The following is a 27819-nucleotide window of genomic DNA, read 5'->3' on the forward strand; positions in this document are numbered from 1 at the left end:
CTGCTTAAAGTGGGTCCCACCTGCTACGTACGGTTTCCCGAGCTGGGTGGTGGGGACATGGGCGTTCCGGGTGTCATATCTTTTTTGAACATCGGAAATATATTTTATATTGCATTTATTAAAAAAAAAAAAGACATTTGATTGTCAAATAAGGAAGGTGAAGGAAGGTCAAGGTACTAATAAGCTCCATTCTCTACCTTGCTCCTCATCTCCACCCTCAAGCCATCAGACAAGCCACAGCAATTCTGGTGTCACTGCTATGTGGGCTCCAGGGAGAGGACCATCAACTGCGGTACCCTGCACTGTAGGGGGAATTTAGGTTTTCCTGGGGGGCGGTTAAGGATCTTCACATAAGCGAGAATGGGCTGTAACTTCAATCACAGGCAGGCTCTGGTCTAATAATCTCCAATGTCTCCTCATACATTCATCTTGGAGTCCTCTGGCGTGGGCAGTATCATTTTCTAGATGGGGTAACTGAGGCTTAGGTACCATTCAGTTATTTGCCCAGGAAGTAAGTGGGGTCTGCAAATGACCCCACTTACAAAACACAGACACACACCCTTGACCAAACAGCTTTTTATTGAAAGACCATAACACAAAAGCAAGCTGGGGAAGAGAGGGTACAGAAGGTGGGGACCCTCCCCCAGACTCTATTCTGATTCCTATGAACATCAGGGAGGGAGATAGGAACCCAGAAAGGAAATCCTGAACAACCAGATTAGCCCTAGTCCAGGCCCCAGACCCTGTGTCAGAGCCAAGGGCCAGGGAAGGAAGGAGGGACACTCTCCATCTGCCAGATATCTGCCAAAGTCCACCCGCCCTGCATTTCTCAGGCCTCCAGGAGCTTCCCCAGGAAGCGGAGGTTGAGGATCTTGAGCTGCTCATCAAGGTCCATGCGGACGATGCCGTCCTCACCATCGATGCTCAACAGGACCCCTGTGGCTTCCCGATCCTCACCCAGAATCACCTTCACCTGGGGAGGGGGGGCAGGCACGGGGTCAGGGTCCGTGTCAGCAGCCTAGGGCCCCCACGTCCCCTGGCCCCCCCTTACCTTGTTGTTCTTGGTGGGGGTGATGGGCTCCAGGTGCTCGCTGGAGATGCTGACCACCTTCTCACTGTCCTTTAGGTACACAGAGCACATGCCTCCCTGTGGGTAGGGACAGCCTGGTCAGTCGGGCCTGTTTCCAGTGCGGCACTGCTGCCCATACTCAGGGGCCATGGGCTCAGGGCTCATTCTTACAAGTCGCTTTCCCAAGGTGATACAGGCAAGAAAAGCCAAAAGCTGGGCCTGATTCCTGGGCGTGTGGTGTGTGGGGGCAGGGTGACCAGACAGCATGGGAAGCACCAGAATGAAGCTAACTTAGGCCAAAAGAGACTGCTTCTCAGGCACGTGACTCTTCATGTCCCAAGTGGGTCTCATCTTTCCCCTCTTGGGCCCACCCGTATCTCAGGGATGTCCTCACAGTCCCTAGTCCTTGGACGGAGCTCTGACGTCATGTTAGCTTTCACCGACAACCTCCAGCTCTGAGGTGTGATCATTTGGCCTCCTAAAGGTCTCTGCCACCTCCCCCCCTCCTCTCTTCCTCACAGCCTTACAGGCTAGCCTGACCTCCCCCAGGGCTCCCAGCCCCCAGTCTCATCCCCCTAATCCATCCCTGCTAGAGCAACATGGTGAGTTAATTCCAAACCACAGACCTGATCCCACCACTGCTCTGCCTGCTTAGATTCCTCAGGACACAGTCCAAGGTCCCCAGCCTGCCACGTGACTTGACCCAGTCACTTCTCTGGCCTTCACTCACCTCCCCCCCTAGGCTTTCTATGTTCCAGCCACAGTGAACATACTTCAACTCCCCAGATGTACCAGGCTTTCCCTCACCTCCAGGCCTTTGCAAGTCCCCTCTTTCTGTAACACACTTAACCCCCTCCCCAGCCACTTCTCTTGGCTTACTCCTATTCGTTCTTCAGGTCTCGATGCAGACGCCTCCTTCTCCAGTAAGCACCCCCCGAGCCCCTCCAAAGTTGAGTAAGGGTGCCTCCTCTAGGTTCCCATAGCTCCCCTTGCCCTTGGGGCTTCCTGTCTCCCAGCTCTGTGGTCACTCAGGCTCTCCCTCTTGGGGACATGTCTGCCTCCCCAACTAGAATGTGAGCTATGTGAGGGCAAGGCCTGGAGCTGTTTTAGACTCTGGTGTTTAATTAATTAATTCAAATAATATTTACTGGAAGGCCAACAGGCTATTGGTCCCTCATCTAGGAACTAGGACTACTTAGGAATGAAATACAGGCTCAGTAACCAAAGAATCACCCCCTGAGTAAACTTTAAGCTTTCAGGCAGCAGGTAGGTAACATGAAAAAAATTACACAGACTTATAAGAGGACAGATCTGAGATAGCTCAAAGGCTTCCCTGAAGGATGAGTAGTAGTTTACTAGAAAAAGGGTGGAAGGAAGAGAGTTCTAGACAGAGGGAAGTGATGAGCAAAGGCCCTGAGGCTGCAGGGAACTCGGGGACGGTGAGGAATGGAAAGGCCAGTAATGCTGGAGCAGGGGGAATGCTAAGGGTAGGGGTGCCCAGCGCTAAGCTAAAGCCAGGCACAGAGGAACGCTCAGTCCGTGCTACGGAACTGGTCTCAGAGGACTATGTTAAAGTGTAATCTAGCTCCTGGGCGCCAGTCACTGCTCCAGGCCGAGGAGAAACCCCTGCCCTGCAGGCCAGCCCTTCCAACCCTGCTTTCCCAGAGTAGTGGAAATGTGTTTAGGTGGTTAAAAGCAAAAACCCAGTAACCACAGAGCTTGGGGACCCTGAAGGAGAGGACACCTGCCCACCCACCGGCCTGGGCCCCACTTACTGTGACGCTGCGGATGACTCCTGTCTGCCCCACCACCTGCGTATCCAGGTAGGTGTCCCGCACCTTCACCTGGATATCAGTGGTTACCCAGTCGCTGGAGTTCTGCTCAATGCCTGAGCCTGGCGTGTGCGGGTTGTAGCCACCAGGGGAGGGGGCTCCGGGTGTCATCGGACTGTAGCCAACAGGGCTCGGGCTGGGGCTGGCCTGTGGGTGAAAGGGGGACAGTGTTGTTGCAAACAGCTCCTCTACCTTGGCTGTCCACATAGGCCGAAGGCCCATCCTAGCCCACCGCCCTTTTTCTTAAAAATTTATTTATTTTAGAGAGAGGAAAGAGCGAGAGTGAGCGTGCGAGCACAGGGAGGGGCAGAGGGAGAGAGAAACTTCAGCAGATTTCTTGCTGAGCTTGGAACCTGACTCGGGACTCGATCTCAAGACCGAGATCATGACCCAAGCCAAAACCAAGAGTCAGACGCTTAACCGACTGCGCCACCCTGGCGCCCCCTAGTCCACCACCCTTAAGGGCATGCAAGCTCACCCATACCTGATAGGCCATGGGAGAGGGTGTGGGGTGGTAGCTGGCTGGAGAGTGGGTATTCTGGTAGCCTGCTGGGCTTGGCGCCACCTGGTGGTAACTCTGGGGGCTGGGGCTGGGCTGGTAGGAGCCTTGCGGGGAGGGGGCGGCATAGGGGGAGAACTGGTCTGTGTTGTACCTGGAGAGTCAAAGACAAAAAGGACATTTGTTGGGGACAGCGTTGAAGAGAAGAAGATAACAGCAGCACAGAGGGTCTGGGCAACGTTTGATTAGGGTCAGCCCCAGTGGACTCACATGGCTGGCGTCCCTGGCGTCTGTGGGTTATACTGAGGGTTGACCTGTGGGGATGAGGGGTCAGGATAGCCAGGTGTTTGGGGGTTGGGGGTGCCCCCATAGGCCTGTGGGGACGGGGTGGGCTCGTCATCGAAGGCATACTCGTATTCTTCCTCGGCCCTGTTGGAGAGAGAAGTCTGTTGAGAATGACTGGTAATCACAACGATGTAGGAAATGCTTCCAGAATAACATTGAACACCTCACAACAGCCCCATCCAGAGGCCTCCATTTCATTGGGAGGCAGAGACAAGGCTGCCTGCCCAAGGGCACACAACTGATCACGTGACCTAGAGCACACAAATCTGTCTCTGAGCCCAGGTCTTAACGGCAGCAGGCTAGTCTGGTGGGGACTGAAGATCTGACCACCAGCCCCAGCCCCACGTACCCCTTCGCATGTGAGCAGCCTGGCGCTGGGAGCAGAGAATTCAGGGAGGGCCGTACAGACCCCTCTATCCCGCAGACACCCAGCATAACCACTCACACATACGGGATCAGGGAACCTTGTTCCCCACCCCTGATCCTCACCGGGACGGCGTGTTGGGATTGTTGGGGTCCCAGGCCCCACTCTGAGCAGGAGTGCGGCTGCCGTCATGCAGGGGTGTCTGTGAACCATAATGCGGGGTGCGGCTGCCTAAAATGAGAGAATGGGACAGATGTGTATGTCTGTCCGTTCTGCCCTGTCTCCAGGCCCCGCCACGCCAGCCCTCGTCCCCGTCCCCCAGGGCATGCTCACCATCCTGGAGAGGGGTCTGAGAGCCATACATGGGTGTGCGGGAACCAGAGCCATACATGGGCGTCTGGGAGCCGTACATGGGCGTCCGCCCATAGGTTGAGGTCATGCCTCCCGGGCGCCGTGAGCCCCTGTGGACACAGAGAACCAGTGAGATGAGTAAGCCCCTCTCGCCACCTAACAACCCCCCGCCTGGCCCGGCGCTGCCCCGGCCCGTACACCGTCGTGAGCCGCTGACGATCCACAGAGATGGTCTGGCAGGTGGAGTGCAGCTCCACGCGGGCTGTGGACTCGGTGGCGTCCTTCACCACACCAATGTAGCCTGGTGAGGAGACGGGGGGTCAGGCTGGGTGCGGTCCCCACCGTGCCCCTCCCCAGGCCTCCAATATGGCCCTCAAGGTCACCTTTGTAGGGCCCTTGGGAGATGCGCACAGTCTGGCCGATGAGCTCGTTGTCTCTCCGCCCCCGGCCCCTGCTCATACCTCCGCTGCCGCCACCGGGGCTGCCAAAGCCACCGCGCTGACCTGCGGAGGAAGGACAACGTCAGCAGTCCCCAGGGCCATGTCCTCCCCTCCCATGCTATGTCCACAGACAAGAGAGCCCTCGAGCCCCCTCTCCACCTGCTTGACTCTCCCAACGCACACCGCCTGGTTTAGGAGCTTCCTCCGGGCAGCCCCCGCCAGAGCCCCGACACTGCCACAACCACCCTGGCCTGCCACTGGGGGCCGCGGTGGGGGAGGGTCCTGGTCTCTGTGAGCCCTGAACCCCATCATGGCCAGGCCAGCGGAGCAGGCACCCAGAGTGGGGGCTGAATAACTGCCCTCCCCCAGCCCCCCAGACACATCCTTGCCCAACTCCCCCTCACCTCCAGCACTGGGGTGCATGGGACTGCTGATCCGGGGGCTCATGGGGGCAAAGCCACCCACTGTGAAGTTGGTCACATCTCGGGGCTAGGGAAGGGACGAGAAGTGAACCGTCAGGCAGGGGCCTGGGGGACAGGCTCCCGGCTCCCATGCCACTGCCTGCCTCCATTTGGGAACAGTTCCTGCTTAAACTGGCCTGGCGGCCATCCCTCCCTCCTTCTAGTGACGATGCCTCCATTTCCCTTTGGGGAAATTGCCGCCCCGAGGCCACTCTGGGCTGGTCAATGAAGAGGCCCGGTTCTCCCCTGGCCAGGGCTTTCTGGCCCCGGTGATATAAAGATTGCAAATCAGGAGAATTCCTCACCCCATGCACAAGGCTGTGAGGACCACTCCCTGGTCCCAGCTCCCCAGAGCCCGGGCCTCATTTCCTGAGACGTGGTTCTGTACAGCTTTCCCACACGTCCCACCTCATCTGTATCTGCTGCTCCCCAGAGACAGTCACGCGGCTCTGGGTCCCTTCATTCAGGTCTCTGTGCAGGTGTTACCTCAAGCAGGCCTTTCCTGAACCTTCTCCATCTAAAGCAGCAGCCCCCCATGATTCTCTCTCTCCCTATCCTATTCTACTTTTCTTCGTGGTGCCTGTCATCACCTCGCCTCACGCTGTACAACGTCTGTATTTACTGATTTGTTCATCTCCGGGCTAGCAGCTGTAGAAAAGCAGAGACGTTCATCTTATTCACTGTTGTAGCTCTAGTTGCTAGCCTGGACAGGTGCTCAAAAAAACTGAATGGATGAATGATTTGGTAAAAAGCCTGGAATCCCAGTAAACCCTGCCAAGGACCTGAGCCTGACATCTGCCCTCCTAATCCCCCACAAGCCCATTCTTGTCACTGCTAGGGCCGGGGAAGGCCAGGAACCCAAGAGCCAGGTTGCCACTGCACCCGCCTCACCTTGGATCCCCCTGCCAGGACGAGGTGGCGGGTCTTACAGACAAACATGCCCCCATTCTCCACCAGTTTCTTGCAGTGCAGGAAGGCGAAGCTGCGGAACAGATGGCGAATTTCGCCCTCCCGGCCCTGGACGGGGAAAGGATGGTCACTCTTGGGGCTGTGGCCCACCCCAGCAGTTTCAGGTGGGGCCGACGGGCAAGAGCTTATACTCACTGAGTGGGGGCCGTCAATGACCTTGACGATGTCCTTCACATGGATGTTATTCTGTTCCGAGTCCAGAGCCACGGCAAAGCGGTTGTCCTTCTTCCGGGTCACAGCCTGGTGCCTGACGGTCACCACCTTCCCATACATGTTCAGCACCTAACGGACGGAGGGGAGGATGCTGAGCCGTGAGAGTAGAAAGGGGTGACATAGAGCAGGGCTTCCCTAAGGTGGGATGATCTTTCCTTGTGGGAGACCGCCTCAAGTTCTGCAGAAGTCTACACCCCCTGGCAGTCTCGGGGCACCACCGCCCAGGCACTGGGTCAAACAAAAATGTTCCCAATCATTCCAAAACACCTTTCAGGAGGAGACTCCATCTCGAATGAGCACCAGGGACCTGAGAAATGGGTGCAGGAGTAGATGTTAACATAATGTTTACCCGTCACTGTGTGCCAGGCCCCCTACTAAATTCTTCACACAAGGTTTCACTGAAGCCTCAAAACTTCCCTCTGAGATGGATGTGGTCACGGTTCCCATTTTACACAGGGCAGAATCTCAGGCCCACAGAGGGCAAGTCCCTAGCCCCGGGTCACACAGCATGGAGCAGTAGGGCCAAGATATGAATCCAGAGTCCAGGGTCCTAAGCATCAGGCTCTGACTCCCACGTCCACAGGGTACGGATGGAGGGGAGGAGGGCACCTGCAGCCCCCAGCCCTTGAGCAAGCACCTGATCTCAGGGCCTTAGTCATAACAAAAGTACATGCTACCATTCCATTTTACAGGGCACAAAACACACACAGAGGGTAAATGACATGCCACTTGCCCGACACCACAGAGCCAACCCTGGCTGACAGAGCTCAATCGGCCCCCCAGAGCAGTCTGGGTTCTTGGCCACCACGCTCCGCCACCTCCCAGGATGAGGAGCTCGAGGGAGAGGGAGACCCCCACAAGGAAGCCCCGCCGCTGAGTACGACACACATGCCTGGAAGGTCTCCCGCTCCAGTCGCACGATGACACCCACGGTCTGAGGGTCCAGCTGCACCAGCTCCCCCCACTCATGCTGGCCCCCTACATCCACGCCCGATGCCGTTTCTGAGCAGAGCTGCAGGTCCCGGGGGAGCACCTTCAGCTGTGGGAAATGGGAAAGGGGTAAAGCAGGGTCCAAGCAGCCGCTGGGCCTGGGTCTGGTCCTGGCACATTCCACGCTGCTCCCCACCTCCCCCCACCTACCTCATGCATGGTGAGATCAGAGAAGAGGATGACGAAGTTCTCCTCCACCCGCACAATGAGGCCTGTGTCACCCTCAAATCGGCCAGCAATCACCTTTACGTGGTCCCCCATTTTAAAGTACTTCCGAAGCTCCTGGGCTGGGAACTCCAGCATGTCCTGGGGATTGGGTGTGGGCACGCTGAGCCGGGGAAGGGAAGCAACCACATCCTGCCCACCTCCCCGTCTCCAGAAGCCACTCGTATTCACAGAAAAGACCTTGCCAAGACCCACTCCAGGCTCAGGGCACCCAACCACAGACTCCTGTAGGCTGCCTGGACAACCCTCAGACTACCCCAGAGACAGCTCACCTCAGACTAAGGGTATCAGCCCGGATACCCCTTACTCCACACACAGAAAGCCGGTCCCCAAAACATATGACACAGACTAGACACTTCCTCAGGCCTCTCCGGAGAAAGCCTCACCCCAGACACACCGTGCTAGCCCGGACAAACCCTCAGACGGACACAAAGACCCAGACACATGCGCCCTTAAAGCAAACTCAAACCAGGCAGCACCTTGGATTACCCCACAATTACACCGTGCTCTCAGCCCAGTACACACATACGGGCAGCACGGCACCTACCTTGAGGTCCTCGTGCTTGGGCATGATGGTGATCTTGTTGCCATCCACGCTGAGGATTTTGCCCTGCAGGTTGATGAGCTCGCCCTCACACACCTCCACATTGTCCCCAGGTTGGAAGTTGTGCTCCCGCTCCTTCCCTGCAGGGGCAGGTGCGTGGCTGACTTGGGGGCGGCCCGCCACGAGCCGCCCCCTCCTCCTTGGCCTGAATTACCAACAGGGACCAAGTACCTGTGCTCTCAGTCACCACCTCAAGGTCAATGCCCTCCGGCTGATCCTCAAACTTCTCCAGCTCAGAGAGCGTGGGCTTCACACCCTCCGTGATCTGAGCCCCAGGAGACAAGGGAAAAAGAAGGAAGTAGACAAAGGTCGGTGTCACAGCCCAGCTGAGCAGGCTAGGGAGATGGTGAGATTTATTTCCCTAGGGACGCTCCTACACTCCTGACTTGGAAGATTATCCAGGACAGACCCAGATAACCCACTGCTCTGGGGCCTGGACTGAAGGAGGGAGAGAAAACTTGGCCTCCCTGCTTCCCAGCATGGTAAGCAAGATGCCCTCCGGGACCCTCACCACGGCAGACATGGCAAAGCTCTTGAACAGAAAGCCCTTCCGGCTATAACGGTTCCCCTCGAAGATGAGGAAGTCACCATCGGAGGCCACATCACCGCCCAGGGACCTGGGATTTTGTGGGGGAGAGAAGATTGGGAGGGGGATTAAGAAGAGAATCTTGCTGGCCCTCAGGCTCCTCTGCTGGCTGATGGGGAAGGATCACAGGATGGCTGCCCCATCCCATCCCACCGTGTGCCCTCCTGGCCAAGTGACATGTCCTGAGCCCAGAGACTCCTCCCTGCACTCCGCTGCGCTCTCTTCCTGCTTGACTGCGCAGCATAGTGCACCTCACTTCTGATGAGCTACTGTTTAATGCGTCTCCCCAACCAGAATGGCAGCTCCTGAAGGGCAGAGGTCTAACACTTTTCATTCACTGCTACTTCCCCTAGAGCAGGGGCACTCGGTGAATAGTAGCTGGACCCAGCATTGGAGCGCGCCAATGGTTCACACATGAAGCACTCAGCCTGTGCCTGGCCTGGCCACACACCTCACGGACCTTCTCCCCAAAGCCTCTGACATCACACATGACCCACATTTCTCAGGGAAATGAGGGAGTGAGGTTCGCACGGGGCACACCTCATGGTTAGGTTGGTCTGTGTCCGGATTCGAATTCGGGGGATGGGACTCCCAAGCCTATGCCCTAACTCTCCTGGCCCTGCATGTGGGGTGGTGGACAGAGTTCTGGCCCACGCTTCTAGAGTGAGGAGGGAAAGCCTGCCCCAGTCCCAAAAAAGGGAGCATGGGGGAGCAGGCCGAGCTCCTCCTGCCACTCAATCCTCTTCTCGTTGGCGTGCTGAGTTCGCTGACCTGCGGGGCAGGTCAGGGCACTCAGTAAGAGGAGGTCCAGTCAGGTGGAGAGCAGGGGGGCAAGGGGGCCTAATTCGGGCATGTGAAGTACTAGCCAAGTCCTGGGATGCAGCTCAGAATGCGTTCTGTAATCCCCCTTTAAAGGAATGAAAAACCATCTGGTGGCTCACGAGGCATTCTAGAACAGGACCAGCAGCTCTGTTCCTGCATCGCCTCCTCTCCCGCCCTCCCCATCGGGAGGCCTCTGGCTAGCCCCGGAACGTTGGGCTCACTGGGCTGCTCGAAAGCTCCCTCCAGCGGCAGAGGGCGAGGGACACACCCTGACGGGGAAGGGCTCGGGAGCCCCACCTCCGCTATCCGGGCATCAGGAGGTCAGGGAAACAGACCTCACAAAGCCTGACGTGCCAAGAGATCCCATTTCAGTCCGTGATCCTGGGGCCAAGTGCTATTCTGGGTACACGTGCGCATTAATTCATCTCTCACGACAACCCCAGGAGGCAGGGGGCGTCACTGTTGGTGGTTACAGCAGAGAAGCCAGAGGCCCAGGGACGTTCAATAACTTGATGGAGGCAGTGCTGCCAAGCTGACCACTCGCAAAGCAAACCATGGATGGGTCAGAGGCACGCCCTGCATCCCAGCTCAGGGGACCCCGCCCGGCCAGGCCCCAGGGGCACTCACCTGATCTTCTCGGCATCGAACAGCCTCTGTGGAGGCCGCTTAAACTTCTTCCTTTTGGCAAACCAGTCTTTCTGTGGAGGAAAGGGGGTGTGGGTGGGAAGGGTGGAGGAGGAGGGCCCGGCCACCGGCAAGGATCAAACATCCTCCCCACCCGTGAGCTCCAGGGCGACCCCCCAGTACCAAGCTCATGCGGGCCTTGATGCGGTCGTAGTCAATGCGGGGGATCATCTTCAAGGAGATGGTGTTTTGGCTGGGTTCCACATAATCCACCTGAGGAGAAGGAGGTGGTCAGGAGGGCCCTGGCCTTCCCTCCCCAACCCTAGACACAGGAAGGGCAGGACAGGGGGTGGTGGTGAAGAAATCACACTGCAGACACCTCTCCACATTCTCTCTAGCCTGTCTCGCCTCAACTCTGAAGCACAATACCCACTACTTGCTTGACACCTCTCCTCGGACATCTGAAAGGCCCCTCAAGCCTCGTCCACCCACAACTAACCTCCTGTTGGTCCCCAAGCCTGCTTCTCCCCTCCATCATTCCCTCTGCTCTGGCACACCGCCTGGGAGTTGTTCTGGACTCTCCCTTCCTCTTCCATCTCCAGTGTGCCGGCAACTCCTGTCAGCTCTGTCTTCAGCTCTGACCTCTTCCCCCTCCTCCCTACTGCAACCCTGGGCCTGTCCCATCACCTGCCACCAGGACTATGGCGGCAGTCTCCTCGCTGGTCTCCGTGCTCCTGTGGCCCCATCCGGTCCAGCCCAGGGCTTGACAGCCAGGTAATTCTTTGTTGTGGGGGGCTGTCCCCTATGCTGCAGGACGTTAGCAGCAATCCTGGCTTCTATCTACTGGATGCTACAGCAACTCCCTCCTCACTTGACACAACCAAGACAAGTCCCCTGCGGACAGTATTGCCCCTGCTTGAGAACCAGGAGTCTATTCTCAGTGAAGCTACCAGAGTAATCCTATTAAAATCCAAGTCTCGGGGCGCCTGGGTGACTCAGTCAGTTAAGCGTCTGCCTTTGGCTCAGGTCATGATCTCAGGGTCCTGGGATCGAGCCCCACATCAGGCTCCCTGCTCAGCGGGGAGCCTGCTTCTCCCTCTCCCACTTCCCCTGCTTGTGCTCCCTCTCTTGCTGTGTCTCTGTCAAATAAATAAATAAAATCTTAAAAAATAAATAAAATAAATAAAATCCAAGTCCCACTGTGTCCCTCCACCTCCAGTAGAAGCCAAAGCCCTATGATGGGCCACCGGCGCAGTCCCCTCCCTGAGCCCACCTCCTGCCGCTCTCACCCTCGCACCCTCTGCTTCAGCCAGGGCGGGCCTATTTGCACGCTGTGTCTTCTGCCGCGACACTCTTCCCAAGACCTCCACAAGGCTCCCTCCCTCACCTCCTTCAGATCTTACTCAGTATGCCTTGAACACACACACAATCCTGTGTGCTCCCAACAAAATCTAGGCTCTGCATCACCTAACCTGAGTGGAGGTCTGCTCTCTGAACTAGGAAGGGGCCGGGAATGATAAAAAGAAAAGGGGGGGGGGACAGAACAGGGGAGCAGGAGTGTGACCGCCACGAGCCCCTCAGCCACCCTGCCCCACCCCCAGCCCTGGCACCTGGGCGATGTCGTCCTTATAGATGCCCCTCTTGAGGCGGACCCAGGATTTGGGCTTCAGGTTGGCCACCTCCTTCACGACTTTGAGCACATCTGTCATCTCCTTGATGGGCACCATCTGCTGGTTCCAGTAGCCAAGCCGCAGGTTGCCCACACCCTCGATGGCCTGCTTCACGTGCGTCTGCTTGTAGGCCTCCACGTAGATGTAGCCCTTCACATGCTCCGGCGCCACCACTGACTTAATCTGCAGGGGCTGCAGGGCCGAGCCCACGGCAGGGGACAGTGAGACACGAATGCCCCGAACAGTTACCGCTGCCACCACAGTGCTCGCTCTTCCGGGAATTCATCCCACAGAAATGTTCGTGCAACGACCCGGACACAAGGATATCCATGGCAGAGTTATTGATGACAGCAAACAAACAAGACTGGACGTTTGTAAATGCCCCCAAGAGGAATTTGTTAAACTATGGCATAATCATTCCACGAAATATAACGTAGCACTTAAAAAGTAACAAATCTCTATGTAGTGACACAGAAAGGTAACCAACATAGGGGCGCCTGGGTGGCTCAGTCGGTTAAGTGTCCGACTCTTGATTTTAGCTCAGGTCATGATCTCAGGGTTGTGAGATCGAGCCCCACGTTGGACTCCAAACTAGGCGTGAAGCCTGCTTGAGATTCTCTCTCTCCTCCTGCCCCTCCCCAATCCCTTGCAAGCATGCTCTCTCTCTTTAAAAAGAAAGAAAGGTAAACAACGTATACTATGTGTAAAAAATAACTGGACTGAAGAAAACAGGAATGACTACACTAATAACAAACAGAACACACTTTAAGACAAAAGCTACTGGAGACAAACAAGGATGTTTTATACTGATAAACGGTTTAATCATTTAAGAAGATACAAGTACGGATACTTATGAACCTAACAACAGAACCTCAAAAGACACAAGGCAAAAAGCAACAGAAATAAAAGGAGAAACTGAGAGTTCACCAATAATAACTGGGGACAATACCCCACTTTCAAAAATAGATAGGACTAGATAGAAGATCAACAAGGAAACAGAGCACTTGAGCAATCCTATAAACCGACTAGACCTCACACACATCTACAGATAGAAATCTGTCGAATAACACCAGAATGCATACTCTTAGGGCACACTTAACACTCTCTAGGATAAACCATATGTTAGGCCATTAAGTTAAGTCTCAACAAATGTAGAAGAATTGAAATCATATGAGATACATTCTCCAACCACATGGGAGTGAAATTAGAAATTAGTAACAGATTTAGAAAATTCACAACTATGTGGAAATAGAACAAGTAACCAATGGATTAAAAGTAAGAATTACAGGGCGCCTGGATGGCTCAATGGGTGGAGTGTGCGACTCTAAATCGCGGGGTTGTGGGTTCAAGCCCTACATTGGGTGCAGAGATTACTTAAAAATAAAATATTTTAAAACAAAAAAACCTAAGAATTACAAGGGAAATTAGAAAATATTTTGAGATGAATGAAAACAAAAACATTAAACCTTACGGAACATGAGAAAGCTGTGCTTAGAGGTAAATTTACAGCTGTAAAAACAAAAAAAGTCTAGGGGCGTCTAGGTGGCTCAGTCGGTTAAGTGTCTGCCTTCGGCTTGGTTCATGATCCCAGGGTCCTGGGGTCGAGCCCCGCATTGACCTCCCTGCTCAGCGGGAAGCCTCCTTCGAGCAGGGAAGCCTCCTTCTCCCTCTCCCTCTGCCGGCTCATGTTCTCTCTCGCTCACTCTCTCTCTCAAATAAAATCTTTAAAAAAGAAAAAAAAAGAAAAAAGTCTCATATCAATAGCCCAACCTTTCACCTTTAAGAAACTAGAAAAGGAGGGGCGCCTGGTGGCTCAGTCTGTTAATCGTCCGACTTGCTTTCCACTCAGGTCATGATCTTAGGGTTGTGGGATCGAGCCCCACGTCGGGCTCTGTGCTGGGCATGGAGCCTGCTTGGGATTCTCTCTCTCGTTCTCCCTCTGCCCCTCCCCTCCTCTTAAAAAAAAAAAAAAGAAAGAAACTAGAAAAGGAAAAGAAGGGCGCCTGGGTGGCTCGGTTGGGTGACTGCCTTTGGCTCAGGTCATGATCCCGGAGTCCTGGGATCGAGTCCCACATCGGGCTCCCCCTTCTCTGTGGGGAGCCTGCTTCTCCCTCTGCCTCTGCCTTCCACTCCCCCTGCTTGTGCTCACTCTCTCTCTCTCTGTCAAATAAATAAAAATCTTGAAAAAAAAAAAGGAAAAGTAAAACTAAACCCCAAGCAAGCAGAAGGAAAGAAATAACAAAGATGAGAGTGCAAATAAATAAAAGAGGCAACAGAAAACTAGAGAAGTCCATCAAAACCAAAAGCTGGTTCTTTGAAAAGACTAACAAATTTGACAAACCTTTAGCCAGTTTGACCAAGAAAGAGACAAGAGACTCAAGTCACTCAAGACTCAAATTACTAAAATCAGAAATGGAAAAAAGGACATTAACACCTACCTGACAGGATTATATGAAGCAATAGTATGAACAAGTGCACACCAACAGATTAGATAACCTCAATGAAACGAATGTTTTCTGTAGAAAGACGTACACTACCAAAACTGACTCAGAAAGAAAGAGAAAATCTGAATAGACCTACAAGAAGTAAAGATATTGAATTAGCAATAGAAAAAATTTCCACACACACACACACACACACACACACACACACACACAGCCAGGACTAGACAGCTTCACTGGTGAATTCTACCCAACGTTTTATTTATTTCTTTTAAAGGATTTTATTTATTTATTTGAGACAGAGTGAGAGCAAGGGAGAGAGACAGAGAGAGAAAGAGATAGCATAAGCGGTAGGGGGAGGAGAAGAGGAAGAGGGAGAAGCAGGCTCTCCACTAAGCAGGAAGCCCGACGTGGGGCTTGATCAAGGCAGACACTTAACCCACTGAGCCACCCAGACATCCTCTCTACCCAACATTTTAATAACATCGACCCTTAAAAAAATAAAATAAAATAAAATAAAATAAAATAAAATAACATCGATCCTTCACAAACTCTTTTCTAGAACAGGAACATTTCCCATCTCATCCTATGGATCTAATATTAACCTGATACCAAAAACAGACATCATTAAGAAACTACAGACTGGTATCTCTTATGAACACAGATGCAAATATCTTTAATAAAATAGAACTGGATTCAGCAACATATAAGAAAAATCATACACCATGACCCTGGATTTTACGGTATGGAAATTGTATCTCAATTAAAAAAGAAACAACTAAATTGTTTCAGAATTGCTTGTGGGAGCGGAAAATGGAAACCACCTTCTATTTACTGGGCATGAGAAGATGATTAAGGCATTGACAAAAAGCTCACCGCAAAATAATACATATATCATGTAATACCATTTTGTTTAAAACAAAAATAAAAACATGGGGCGCCTGGGTGACTCAGTCGTTAAGCGTCTGCCTTCGGCTCAGGTCATAATCCCAGGGTCCTGGGATTGAGCCCCGCATTGGGCTCCCTGCTCAGCAGGAAGCCCGCTTCTCCCTCTCCCACTCCCCTTGCTTGTGTTCCTTCTCTGTGTGTGTGTCTCTCTGTCAAATAAATAAATATTTAAAAAAACAAAAGCAGGGGTGCCTGGGTGGCTCAGTTAGTTAAGCGACTGCCTTCGGCTCAGGTCATGATCCTGGAGTCCCGGGATCGAGTCCCACATCGGGCTCCCTGCTCGGCGGGGAGCCTGCTTCTCCCTCTGACCCTCCCCCCTCTCATGCTCTCTGTCTCTCATTCTCTCTCTCTCAAATAAATAAATAAAATCTTTAAGAAAAACAAACAAACAAACAAACAAAAAAAACCCAAAAACAAATAAAACTGACATTTTTTGACTTGCAGAGAAGATGACCTGGAAAGACACACACCGACAGTAATTCCTTCTGAAAACTGGGACTCAGGGAGGGAGAGTTGGCCTTCTACAATACACATATACTACTTTGGTCATCAAAACCTAAAACAATAATCAGTCCTAACTCAAATGGTCACTAGTGTTTTGCCCAGGACACATGATCGAGGTTTGAGCACACTTCAAATGATCTGCAAATCCTACAACTATCCACTTGGCCCCACTGACACACATCCACTGTTTCAGCAAGTAAAAGCAATGCACTCGGCCTAACACGGATCCTATTAAGTGAGAAAATCAGCAGCCAGCACAGGGTTAGTATTCGCTCCATGTTTCGTCAATTTTGAGTATATCCTTCACAGGGTTTGCCCGTGTTCCCAAACTGACAATTATGCCTCCGACAATAACTGTATTTATTGAACACAAGCTGCAGGACAAGTCCTGGCTGAGAGCTGGACATGTCTAAAGCTACTTAATCCTAATGATGCTGAGGGGCAAGCAGGGCACCCAGAAAGGGGAAGTGGCTTGATCAAGGTCACAGGACTAGGACGCAGCAGGGACAGGATGCAGCAGGGGCAGGATTCAAACTCCCACAGTCTAAAGAAAGATCTGTGAACTCAATGTAGCATCTTCATGTTTTATGTGCTGTGAGTGAGCCCTGAAGGGGCGGGACTGGCTCTGGAAAGGTCACCAATGTATCCTTAGCACCTCCCAGTGCAGAGACCTGCCCAGAGCAGGGGTTCAGCGGATATGTGATGACTGCATGAAAGAGAGAAGGAAGGAATTCTCCCCCTGACAGGCCTGTCCCCTGACACACTCAGCCACACTGTTCCATCCTAGGAGTCCTCCCAAACAGTAAAAGAGTGACAGTTGCCCAACAGAGTTGGTGAAAAGGCAGAACTGGCTTAGAAAAGCTTCAGGAAGCTAAGAAGGCTGACTTCTGGAGGACTACAGGGGCCGGTGACCCCGCCAGGAATGCAAAGACAGTGAAGATGGCACCTCTGTTAGATAATGAAGAGCCCTTCAATCCAGGGAGGGATCATTTTAGCTAAAGCAGCTCATGTAACGGGCACCTAGTACCCTTGGACCTATACTGTCCCTCCCTCTGGGCTTCACTCTTTTCCATGCTGCCTGCCTACCCGACTTACCGTGTCTGTGAACTGGTAGGCAATGAACTTGCGCATCAAGGAAATGGCTGTGGCCCGTTCCTCCCCGATCTGGAAGAAGAGAGACAGACTTCAGAGAGATGAGGACATGAAGGACGGACACAGGGAAGGGGACAGGAGACAGCAGCAAGGCAGACAGAATCATCAGGCAAGAAAGATAAAAGACACTAGAGAGAGAGAGAGAGCAGGAGAGGAAGAGGTACAGAGCAAGAGGGATGGGCGGCAAGACAGACAGGGGTGGGAGACAGTGAGTAAGTGAGGGGAGGGCAGGGGGCTGGGAGGTGGGGGATGAAGAGGCAGAGACAGGACTGAGAGACTGACATGCCAAGGAGACCCAGGACAGAAAGGTGGTGAGCTCTCCCTGACAAGGCCACCTCCCCTATTCCCCTGCCTCCCAGAGAACACACCTTACATTTGACAGTCCACAGATTTGGATCCCTAGACAGGAGAGGAAAAGGAAGCCCTTCAGTGAAATGGCCTCATCACGAAAGACCCGAATCACCACACCCATCTTCCTTCCTCTCCCTCCACCCCCTCTCCTTCTCCATCCTTCCATCCATAAGCGGGAGGAAGAGGTTGAGCACCAACCTGCCACTAGTCCCCACCATCGACCACTCTGTGTCTGTGTACACATATCACCCCAATACAAGATTCCCCCATCTCAGCCCGCCCACACCATCCCCCCTTACTTGACTCCTGGGAGCAGCTGTTGCTGGGTGATGTCATCCGAGAGCTCATCAGATCCTCCATACACCCTGGAAAGAGGATAGCAGTTGGGAAGGGGGGGTGATGCTCTGTCAGAGCCCTGACCCTTCTGGAAAAGGGACCACCTGCCCCCACCCTGTGCCCTTACGTCTCTCCCACAGACGACTTGGCATATTTCTTCATGTAATACTCGCCCAGTTCTTCCTCTCGCTGGTCCCTGGGGTGTGAAGGGGGAAAGTAAACATGAATGAAAGGCTGTGGAGAGAAGGGTGGGCTGACCTGCCCTCAAGTCTCCCCTGGGAACCAGTCTCACCCTTCCGCCTTCCTGCTTACCTCCAGAGGTTTTGTAGGCGGCGAGCCCCAGAACGGTCTTCATCCAGGACAACATTATCGATATTGGAGGCTACAGAAAAATGGGCAAATGGGGTGAGTAAGGGGAGGTGAAAGGCAGGGGCCTGGAGGAAGTGATGGGGGCTGAGAGGGCCGGAGTTGGGCCCTGGGGCAGGAGAGACCTCACTAGGAACCCCCAACCCTCACCCTCTACTCTGTCCTACTCAGCAATCCTGCTTCTCATGAAAAAGACTTGGGGGGACAGGGCCCAACAGGTGAGGGCACCCAGCCATTCCCCATCTCACAGCCACTAATTATGCCCTGAACTCCATCCCACCCCACCCATCGCTGCAGCCCCCAACGCCCACACACACACACATAAACACATACACACTTTCCCAGGCCAACGGCTAGAGACCTGGCCTCAGAACTCCCTGATTCTGGACCCTCTATGAGTCAGAGCCCCCAGGGCCAGACGGGGGTCAGGGGTGGAGGGAGGGTGCTGTGGGCAGGAAGGAGATGTCAGGATACGGGAGGAGGGTCGGGGAATCACAGTTTCCAGATTCTTACCTTCGATCTCTTCTACTTGGAGGAAGAGGAGGTGGTGGTGGTGGTGGTGGTGGTGGTGGTGGTGGTGGGCGAGGGCAGACAAAGTATGAGCCAAATTATAGCAGCGAAATCAACCAATGGGTTGGGGGAAGGGGAAGGGAGGGACACAGGAAGGTTGAAAATCAAAAGTAAAGGCCAGGCACCAGGTGGTTGGGGGAGAAGCCGAAATGTATGAGGCGCACAAAACGGAAAATAACAGGGAAGTGGGGGCACTGGCCCAGGAAGTGGGGGGTATCTTGGGACAGAGCCCACCCCCCCACAACCCCCAGAAGGGATTCACTGGGGCCCTGGGATCCCAGAGTCCTCTTCCCACCACACCCACCACCCACAGCCCCCGCCCCCCAACTCATGGGCCTAAAAGGAAAAGGGTACAGAGCTGGTCTCTCTGGCAACGACAGAAAGAAGCGAGGTGAGGAGGGTGGGGGGGGGGTGCAGGGCATGGGTGGGGGATGGGTTCTCAAGACCCTCTCGGTCACACCCCAAAGCGGTCTTGCAGAGGTGGGGACCCCACAAACCTTTCTCTAGAATGTCCTCTGCTCCGTCCTCCCACTGGTCCTCGTCCTCATACTCATCGTCCACATCTGCAACAGGAAAGCCAAGAGGTCAGGGAGGCAGCTGCAGCAGAGGTGACCTCATGACAGTGGCTCCCGGGAGACATCACTGGGAGGTGGGCAGGACAACCATGCACCTTGCAGGTGAGGACAGGGCAGAGACGCCCGCACAAGTGAGGCTCTCGCCCAATACCACGGAGCTGCTTCAGGCCACAGGATCGCGTCTCCCAGGCAGCTCCAACCCCACCTGGCTCTAAAACCCATCCCTCCCCCGACCCCACCCACAAGTCCATTTAAAAAATCCGGACAGGGACACCAGGCTGGCTCAGTCAGCAGAGCGTGCAACTCCTGATCTTGGGGTAAGAGTTCAAGCCCGATGTTGGGTGTAGAGATTACTAAAAAAAAATAATAATAATCAAATAAACTTAAAAAAAAAATCAGATCAAAAGAAGCAGACACAAAAATTCTCTCCAACTATCAAGACCAGTATATAGTTTTTTTTAAAGACACGATCCACAATCTGTTGGTTTTGTTATTATCCCCTCAGGTTTGTGACCCTACTGCTCACTGAGAGTGTCCCGCGTGCCCTGCCTGCTGTGAGCACTTGCCACAGACTCCTCACCGAATCCTCCAGTACCTGCACCGTTCGGATTGTCCACCAAGGGCTCTGAGGCCCAGAAAGGGGACCTAACTGGCCCAAGACTCTCAGCTGGTCCCGGAGAATCAGGTTAGCTCCAGGGTTCATGCACCGACCTCTTCACTACGTTACTCATGCTCTTCCGTACGTAGCGAGTATTATACTAAAAACTGAACAGTGATACCCATACGTGATGAAAAAACCCAAAGCGTTCAGAGGATTGTACAGTGTGCAGGGAAGTCTCCCTCCCGTTTCTAGCCCCCGCTAGCTCAGTCTCCTTCCCCAGAGGCAACTCCATAACCAGTTTCTTGCCTAGAGATCACCTGTGCATATACAAGAAATGCGTCTAAACCCTCCACCACCACCTGCCCCAATGCAACTTTATAACACATTGTTCGGTACCTTCCTCTTTTTCTAAACAATCCTACGAGCCTGGGGCGCTTCCACAGAAGCCCATGCCTCATTTGCTATCTGATGACCTGCCCTGTAACTCTTTTCCCAGGCCCTTACGTGGACATTTAGGTCACCAGACATTTACAATTGAAAACAGGACTGCCGCAACTGTCTTTGGCCTCGTGTCTTTACACGCCTGTGCGGGTTTAATTGTCGGGTGAATTCCGAAAAAAGAACTCCTGGATCAAAGGGTCCCTGCCTGTTAAACGTCAACGGGCACCGCTGCACAGCCTTCCCACACGCAGTGCCCGACAAAGCTCCCACCCCAACACGGGCTTGTCCCTGGCAGTCCAGTCCGTGTCACACGGCGTGTTATCCCTTCTCTAGATCTGGCCCTTCTGCTATCTGAGACCTCTTCTCAAAGAAAGGACTCCCTCCCCTCAGCCTTTGAGGGGAGGACCAGGAGTGTCCCGAGCATCTCCTGCCCCTCTGTTCCCTCAGGGGAGAGGGTCCCAAGAAAACGGCGGATGGCATTCCAAGGATTCTCCTTTACATGGGTAGGGAAGAAGCGCCCTCATGGATGGCTGGTGGGAGGATCGGGTATGGCCTTTTCAGGGGCCAATATTTGGCTGCAGACATCGAAAAGTCTTTAAAATCATATGCATCCCCTTTCCCAACAGTCTGACTTATAGGGATTTACCATGTAGAAAATCTTCGGGCTCCATGACAGATAAAATACTACATTTTCACTCATCTCTAACTGAAAAGTCATATTTATGTCAATTACAAACAATGGAAATAAATCACAACAACCTTAGCAGCGAACTCTGATATTTTCCCAGCACGTTACAGCTGCAGATACCTCAAAATGTCATTTGCACTCATTGCTACTTCCAAATTAGACTCTTATCAGACCCTCCACTAAATCTTGTTATTTCAATGCATTCATGATGAGGCCCACACATTCTGTGAATATTTAGGTACCGTATTTCAGTATAATTGTTCTCTTCGGAATCCTGTTATTTTCCCCTCTCAGCATTTCAGATCATGGTTCTAAGAAGGGGTCTGCAGACTCCACCAGACTGCCAAAGGAGCCATAGCACAAAAAAGGTTATGATTAAGAACCCCCGATCTAGGTAAATAACTTGCGTCTATGTGTCTAAGTACATAAAAAGGTGTTCCCAGCAATGCTGCTTGTAATAATGAAAAACACAAACTTCAATATCCAATAAGACACTGGTCAAATAAAACAGATTATGGAAAAAGTACTATGTAGCCATGGGGGAAAAAGAATGGGTATTTCCAGGATGATGACAATGATGATGATGATAGCTGCTAAAGTTTATTGAGCACTGAGGTGCCAAAAGTTGTTCAGAAAACTTTCTTTACATGACTTAACTCATTTAATCTACGCTACGTTACATGCTCCTCCACCATCGCTGAAAGTAAAAAAAGCAGTTTACAGAACGGTAGGTGTGACATGGGACTATAGAGTGTTGATAGGTAACCCCCTCTAGGCTGGGCACATCGCTTTGGGTTGCCATCTACCTGATGTACTTTATGTGTTCGGCCCCCCCCAGTCCTCAAAATATCCCTTCTGGAATACGAAGGACTGTTTGTCCCCGCTCTACGGAGGGGAAAAGGGGCTCCAAGGGATGGACAGCGACTCCCCCAGGGCCACATGGAGAAGAGAGCAGAGGCAGGCCAGGAGGGACCCAGGCCTGTCGGCCTCCACGACGCTGTCCTGCCTACGTCTAGGTCATTGGGAGCTTTTCATGACGAGCACAGATTTCAAGCTTTTTAAAGGACGATGACAGTACTATAACGGTTGTATTTGGAAAGGACTGATGTGGGGTGCCTGGGTGGCTCAGCTGTTAAGTGTCTGTCTTCGCCTTAGGTCATGATTCCAGGGTCCTGGGATCGAGCCCCGCATCGGGCTCCCTGCTCGGCAGGAAGCCTGCTTCTCCCTCTCCCACTCCCCCTCTCTTGCTGTCTCTCTCTCTGTCAAATAAATAAATAAAATCTTTAAAAAAATAAAATAAAATAAAAAAATAAAAGGACTGATGTTTTAGGAATACAGAGAGAAATATTTCAGGGCAAAATTATGTATTTGGGATTTGCTTTCACATCATCCAGCAGTGGGTGGAAGTGAGGAGGAAGAAACAAAACAAGACTGGTACTAAGCTGTTAACTCTTGAGGCAAGCTGATGGGACACGGAGGTTCCACACACTATCCTACTACTGTGGGTTTGACATTTACCCAAATTTTTTTTAAAAAGTACATTCAAGAAATAGAAGCGAAGGTGGAAGTCCAGCTGCTGCTCAGCACCGGACACCCCTGTGACGTACCAGCCTCGTCCAGAATGAAGCCGCCGTGGCGGGGTTTCTTGGGAGGCCGGTCATCATCTTCCTCTTCCTCTTCCTCATCATATTCTTCCTCCTCTTCCTCCTCCTCTTCTTCCTCAGGCTCTTCCTCCTTCTCACTGCCTGCTACACTCCGCCGCTCTTCCTCCACCTGGAGAGTCAGGTAGGGTTGGGGCACCAAGGCTCTGTACCCCCAAATCCAGACACCAAGCCCCCCCACCCTCAAATCTGATGCCAGCTCTGCCTGGCTAGTCAATAACCCCCTCTGCTCTGCATACACTCCCTTCCCCCCTGGCTGGGCCTCTCTCTAGCTAGCCATCCTATCTCAGTAACAGCACTGTCACCCACCCACCCAATACCTGGGAGCTGGCCCAGACCCCCTGCTCTTCTAGAGCTCCTTGCTAGCCTCCGCTTGGCCCGTAAATGTAGCTCCATGAAGTTTGGTCCTTGGCCCTCATCTCTTTCCACCCTACAACTCCCTAGGCCATCTCATCTGCTCCCTTGGCTGTTGGACGTCTCTAGTTCCAGTCCACACTGCTCCCCAAGGTCATTGCCTGCCTCTTGTTGCTAATTCCATGAACCATCTTTACTCCTTACCTACAAAACACTTCACACCACTGATCCTCCGTCGCTAGAGAAAAGCTCTTCCCTTGGCATCTGTCACATCACAGTACCCTGGCTTTTCCCCAACTTCTCTGGCTGATCCTCTGCACTCCCCTCTTTCTCTGCTCACCCCTCAAGTGCTGGCTTCTGTCCCCAGGTTTCAGCCGGGGGCCCACTCTGCTTCTCGCTGCATACACTCTCCCCGGACCACTTTACCTTCCATAGCCTCAGATCCTGTCTCTGCAGGTGATACCCCATCTGTCTCCAGTCCACACTTTCTTCCAGAACTAGAGGCCCCCATGTGTCAGCAGCCTCCACAAATGGCTCCCCCAGATGTCCTCTGAGCCCTGCACACATACCACATCCTACACTGACCTCAATGTCTTCCCCCAGACCTGTGCTGGCTCCCTCTAGCTTCTATTAGGCACCAAACTCTTGGCCTTTCTGCTTTTGGAACGTTGTCCCTCCAATCTGTCCCTTCTTCCCCATCCCTACAGCCCCTAGTCTGGACAGGGACACTGCCCTCTAAATCCTAGCTCCTTGCCCAGCCTCTTGGCCTCTAATCCCTCTTGTCAAACCAGTCACAAAAGGAAATGATCCAGACAAAACAGTGTTCCCCAAACTCCAATCTTTTCTTCACTTACTTCAGGCTTTTTTGCCAAGTTCACATCAGTGTGAATTCACCTAATATTTACCTGATATTCCTGATATTTTCTTTAAATTCACTTTACTTATTTTCTTTAAATTCATTTACCTGGTATTTTCTTTAAATTCACTCACGTTTTCATTTAGCTTAACAGAGAAACTTTTCCATACTTTGAAATAGTTCAGAAGTAAAAACATTTTCAAATTTAGCTTGTCACAAGCAACAAATAACCATAAAGATAAAAGCAAAACAATGTTATTATTAGGTCCTAGCATGATACTGTTGCCGGCTGCAGGCTCTAAGCCAAAAGCCTGTTCTCCTGATAAACATGGAGACAAGCAAATTTCAGAAAAGTGTTCAGACACAGTAGCACCAAAGTAAAACTTTCTCCGTGACCCAATCAAAAGACAGGACATGCAACTTATACAGGAAATAACTTCATGATGATTCAATGTGGCTTAAGGTCTTGTTCTTCTCCTACCTAAAAGCACCTCTCATCACCCCCGACCTAGAGTATATTCTGTAGTCTTGGCAAACTAAATATGATCTAAAACATGAAACGGATCATTTGGTCCCCTGCTTCAAACATGGCCATGGCTCCCCACTGCTCTCAGGTAAAGAACAAGCTCCCTAGCAGCCTAGACTAGAAACACACACTCACTGCCTCTCCCTTTCATCCTGCCTCTTCGGGCTCCCCCTCCAAATGCTAGGTCCCAGCCACAATGAAACACTTGTACCATGCTCTCTCAGTGCTATCCAGCATTCATGCTAGTCCTCTGCAAAAAAAAAAAAGCTATTCTCCTTTGCCTCTCACTCCTACTTCAATCAAAATATCCCCTCTTCCAGGAAGTCATGCCTATCCCCCGCCCCCAGCAAAGTCAGGCATATCATCCTCCATCACAGCCCTGACCACTGAGAGCTCCCTAAGAGCAGGGCCCAGGCTATCTCAGGCACTGCTGGGTTCCCAACATCACTCAGTCCAGGGATGGGAACAGAAGACAATTGAAAGATCTGTTTAGTACATATTCTGACTAATCCACAATGTCCCACATCTTACCAACTCAAACCACAAGAGGACCACAGCCTGATTTCAAGGAACCTTGTCATCATTCCCCTGGCTCAGTCCCAGCAAAACCCTCTCTCTAAACCTGGCTCCCCAGTCCCCGAGAAGAGGACTCCCGTTACTATCTTTGTGTTATCTTGGGGCTTGAATGTGCTCTTACACTGTCCATCCTCACAATCCCCTGAAGGAACCATCTGTTTATAAAACTATCTCCACCCCAAGACAGAGAGCTCCATGAGGGAGCCAGTGATTCCAACATGACCGAAACTAGGAACACTTGTTCAATGAATGAATGAGCAGGTTACTGGGGCTGCGAATGGTGAAACAGATCATTCCCCCAATAGTGGCTCATCATCTGCCATCCCTACCTTCTTCGTTCTACAGGGCCTGGTCCTTCAAGGATATGCTAACTTCTGGCTGTCCAAAAAGCCTATGTAGTCCCATCTCTGGCTGGCGTCTCACTGTCCACCTGCTTCATGTGGTGACAGCAGACGAGCCAGCAGGTGAGTCAGGAGCCTGGTGTGGCGTTCGGTAAGTGACATTTGCACATAGCAAACCAGATGTCGCAGCCAGGAAAAGTACCCCAGGATCCTGATCTCATTACCACCAGGATTTAACCACAAGCAATGCCTTGAAGCCATGAGTCAGAGAGACCAAGAACCCAGTGCTACTGCTTGAAACAAAAGTCCTTCCTAGCATCCTCCCATTTGCCTCAGCCCCACCATGGCTTCCCAATTCCTCCAACTCTTCACTGGAAGCTGAGGACTCCCCAGAGAGCACAAGGATTGACAATCAAATGCCTACAGAGGTCAAGAAAAGAACCAAAGTAAGTAGGACAGCTCAAAGGAAACCCATGGCACTCTCTATCTACCTGATATTCCCCAGGACACAAGTACATGAAATCTTTCCTTTACTTAAATCCCCCATAAGGTAGGCATGATGATAGATGGCAACTAATATATCCCAGGAATTGGGAGAAAATTCCCCATTCTCCAGCAGGCTGATACTTTTTGAGCAAAGAGCTGCTAGGTAGAACAATCCTGGGTCTCAGGTTGCTGGCTTCTCTCACTTTCCCAGAAAAATCATGATTTTTACATGAAATAGCCCTTACAAGTATTGGCAACTAACTTTAAAAAATTGGTTTACGTTTCTGGAGGTTAAAGGAGACATCTACAATCATTGAGTCATCTCTTTGTTTGTTTGTTAACTGTTGCCTACTAAGTGTAAACTCTGTGAAAGCAAAAATTTGCCTTGCTCCACTCTCTCCAACACCCAGAAGAATCTGGAACACAGTAGTAGATGCTCAAACATTTAATCAACAAATAAGTCAGAAATAAACAAAAGAAGGGGCGCCTGGGTGGCTCAGTCGTTAAGCGTCTGCCTTCGGTTCAGGTCATGATCCCAGGATCCTGGGATCGAGCCCCGCATCGGGCTCCCTGCTCGGCAGGAAGCCTGCTTCTCCCTCTCCCACTCCCCCTGCTTGTGTTCCCTCTCTCACTGTCTCTCTGTCAGATAAATAAAATCTTTAAAAAAAGAAAGAAACAAACAAACAAAAGAAGAAAACAGTTAATAGCAGAATATTTAAAATCAGGTATGTCCCAGGAAATATTTATTTGGTTCCTGAAACAAATCCAAAGCCAGAGTGATCCTTTCAAAACATGGGATCACACCCCTTCTTTGCTCCAAAACTTCTCACGGCTCTGTCGCACTCAATCAGGACAAATTCCTCACCAGAACCTTCAAGGTCCTATATGATCTGGCTCCTGCTACTTCTTTGTTGCACTCACTCTGATCCAGCCAAACTCGACTCCTTGTTATTTCTTCAACATGCAGACAAACTCCCAACTTTGCACGTGCTGCTTCCCCTTACCGCAACGCTTTTCCTCCACACGACTCACTCCCTCAACATCTTTTTTCAAACATCACCCTCTCAGACTCACCTTATTTAAAACTGACCAAGACTCCCTATTCCCCTTTACTTTTCTCCAGGGTACCCTCTGCCTTATTAAACGATATACTTATCAGTTATGTTTATTTACGATCACAGAGGCGAAGACTTTCAAAATCTGTTTTGTTTACTGGTGCAGCCCCCAGACAAAGAATTGTGCCTAATACACAGTAGGCACAAAAAATGTATTTTCGAAATGACGGAGCACACTTCTTCATAAAAACTAACAGTGAGTGCTTGCTATATGCCAGGTTCTTTATACACATCACCTGTTACTTCACTGTACCTGGGGCCTCCCGGGCCTCCCGCACCTGTCCCTCTGCTTGACTTAGGCTTACCTACTTCTCTATCACTACCAACAGCCTGGAAGCTCCCAGAGGCCAGAGCTCGTTCTGATCTCCTCTGAGCTCCCACAGGGGCCTTTCTGCCCTGGTCCTGTCCCCAGGCGCTATGCCTCCCCACCATGTCCCAGCCACACACCTCGGCCTCCTCGCCGTCACTGCTGCGCTCGCTATCCTCCTCCTCGGAGAAATTGCTGTCCTCACTGTCCGACATCTTCTGCTCTTGCAGGAAAAGACGGCGGCCTCAGTGCGTCCTCCAGACAGGAGCCCCACCCCAGCCTCAGTTTCCCCACCAGTTCCCGGGAGAAGAAAAATCCCTGAGCGCACTTCCGGCAGCCTCGTTCTGGCAACCGTGAGCCCGAAAGGCTACCCCCTAAGCCACCTGCTACACCTTCCGTGTCCCCGAATCCGGGCTCTAAGCCTCCCTGGGCCCCGGCGACCCCCGGTCCTGCTACCTAGGCGTCCGACCCACCCCTCACCGCTCCGGTTTTATTTCAGTCTTCGGTACCAGCAGCTGTTCACACGACGCCTGGTTGGGACTGACGTGCCTTCTCGCGAG

General features: G+C 52.2%; 1 protein-coding gene across 3 annotated transcripts; it reads right to left on the bottom strand.

Moving 5' to 3' along the window:
• Window positions 1–561: 561 nt before the first annotated feature.
• Window positions 562–27819, bottom strand: SUPT5H (SPT5 homolog, DSIF elongation factor subunit). 3 transcript variants are annotated; one of them, XM_035023386.1, is made up of 30 exons: window positions 27733–27819; window positions 27400–27477; window positions 22645–22810; window positions 19230–19295; window positions 18676–18687; window positions 18109–18178; window positions 17924–17992; window positions 17760–17825; window positions 17478–17508; window positions 17053–17121; window positions 12005–12256; window positions 10578–10667; window positions 10398–10468; window positions 8874–8979; window positions 8534–8627; window positions 8306–8442; window positions 7684–7839; window positions 7436–7582; window positions 6466–6612; window positions 6253–6378; window positions 5305–5389; window positions 4844–4963; window positions 4659–4761; window positions 4443–4570; window positions 4235–4340; window positions 3671–3829; window positions 3386–3554; window positions 2845–3048; window positions 1052–1147; window positions 562–973 (listed from the first exon to the last, which is right to left on the bottom strand). In XM_035023386.1, exons 2-30 carry the CDS (start codon window positions 27472–27474, stop codon window positions 830–832), a joined length of 3264 nt encoding a protein of 1087 aa, XP_034879277.1. In that variant the 5' UTR covers window positions 27475–27477; window positions 27733–27819; the 3' UTR covers window positions 562–829. The 3 variants fall into 3 exon arrangements, with proteins under 3 accessions (XP_034879277.1, XP_034879278.1, XP_034879279.1); XM_035023387.1 differs by having other exon boundaries at window positions 27740–27808; XM_035023388.1 differs by having other exon boundaries at window positions 27716–27734.

The sequence above is a fragment of the Mirounga leonina genome, unplaced genomic scaffold (genome assembly GCF_011800145.1).
Source record: "Mirounga leonina isolate KUSES-001 unplaced genomic scaffold, KU_Mleo_1.0 Mir_177, whole genome shotgun sequence".
Lineage (NCBI taxonomy): Eukaryota > Metazoa > Chordata > Mammalia > Carnivora > Phocidae > Mirounga > Mirounga leonina.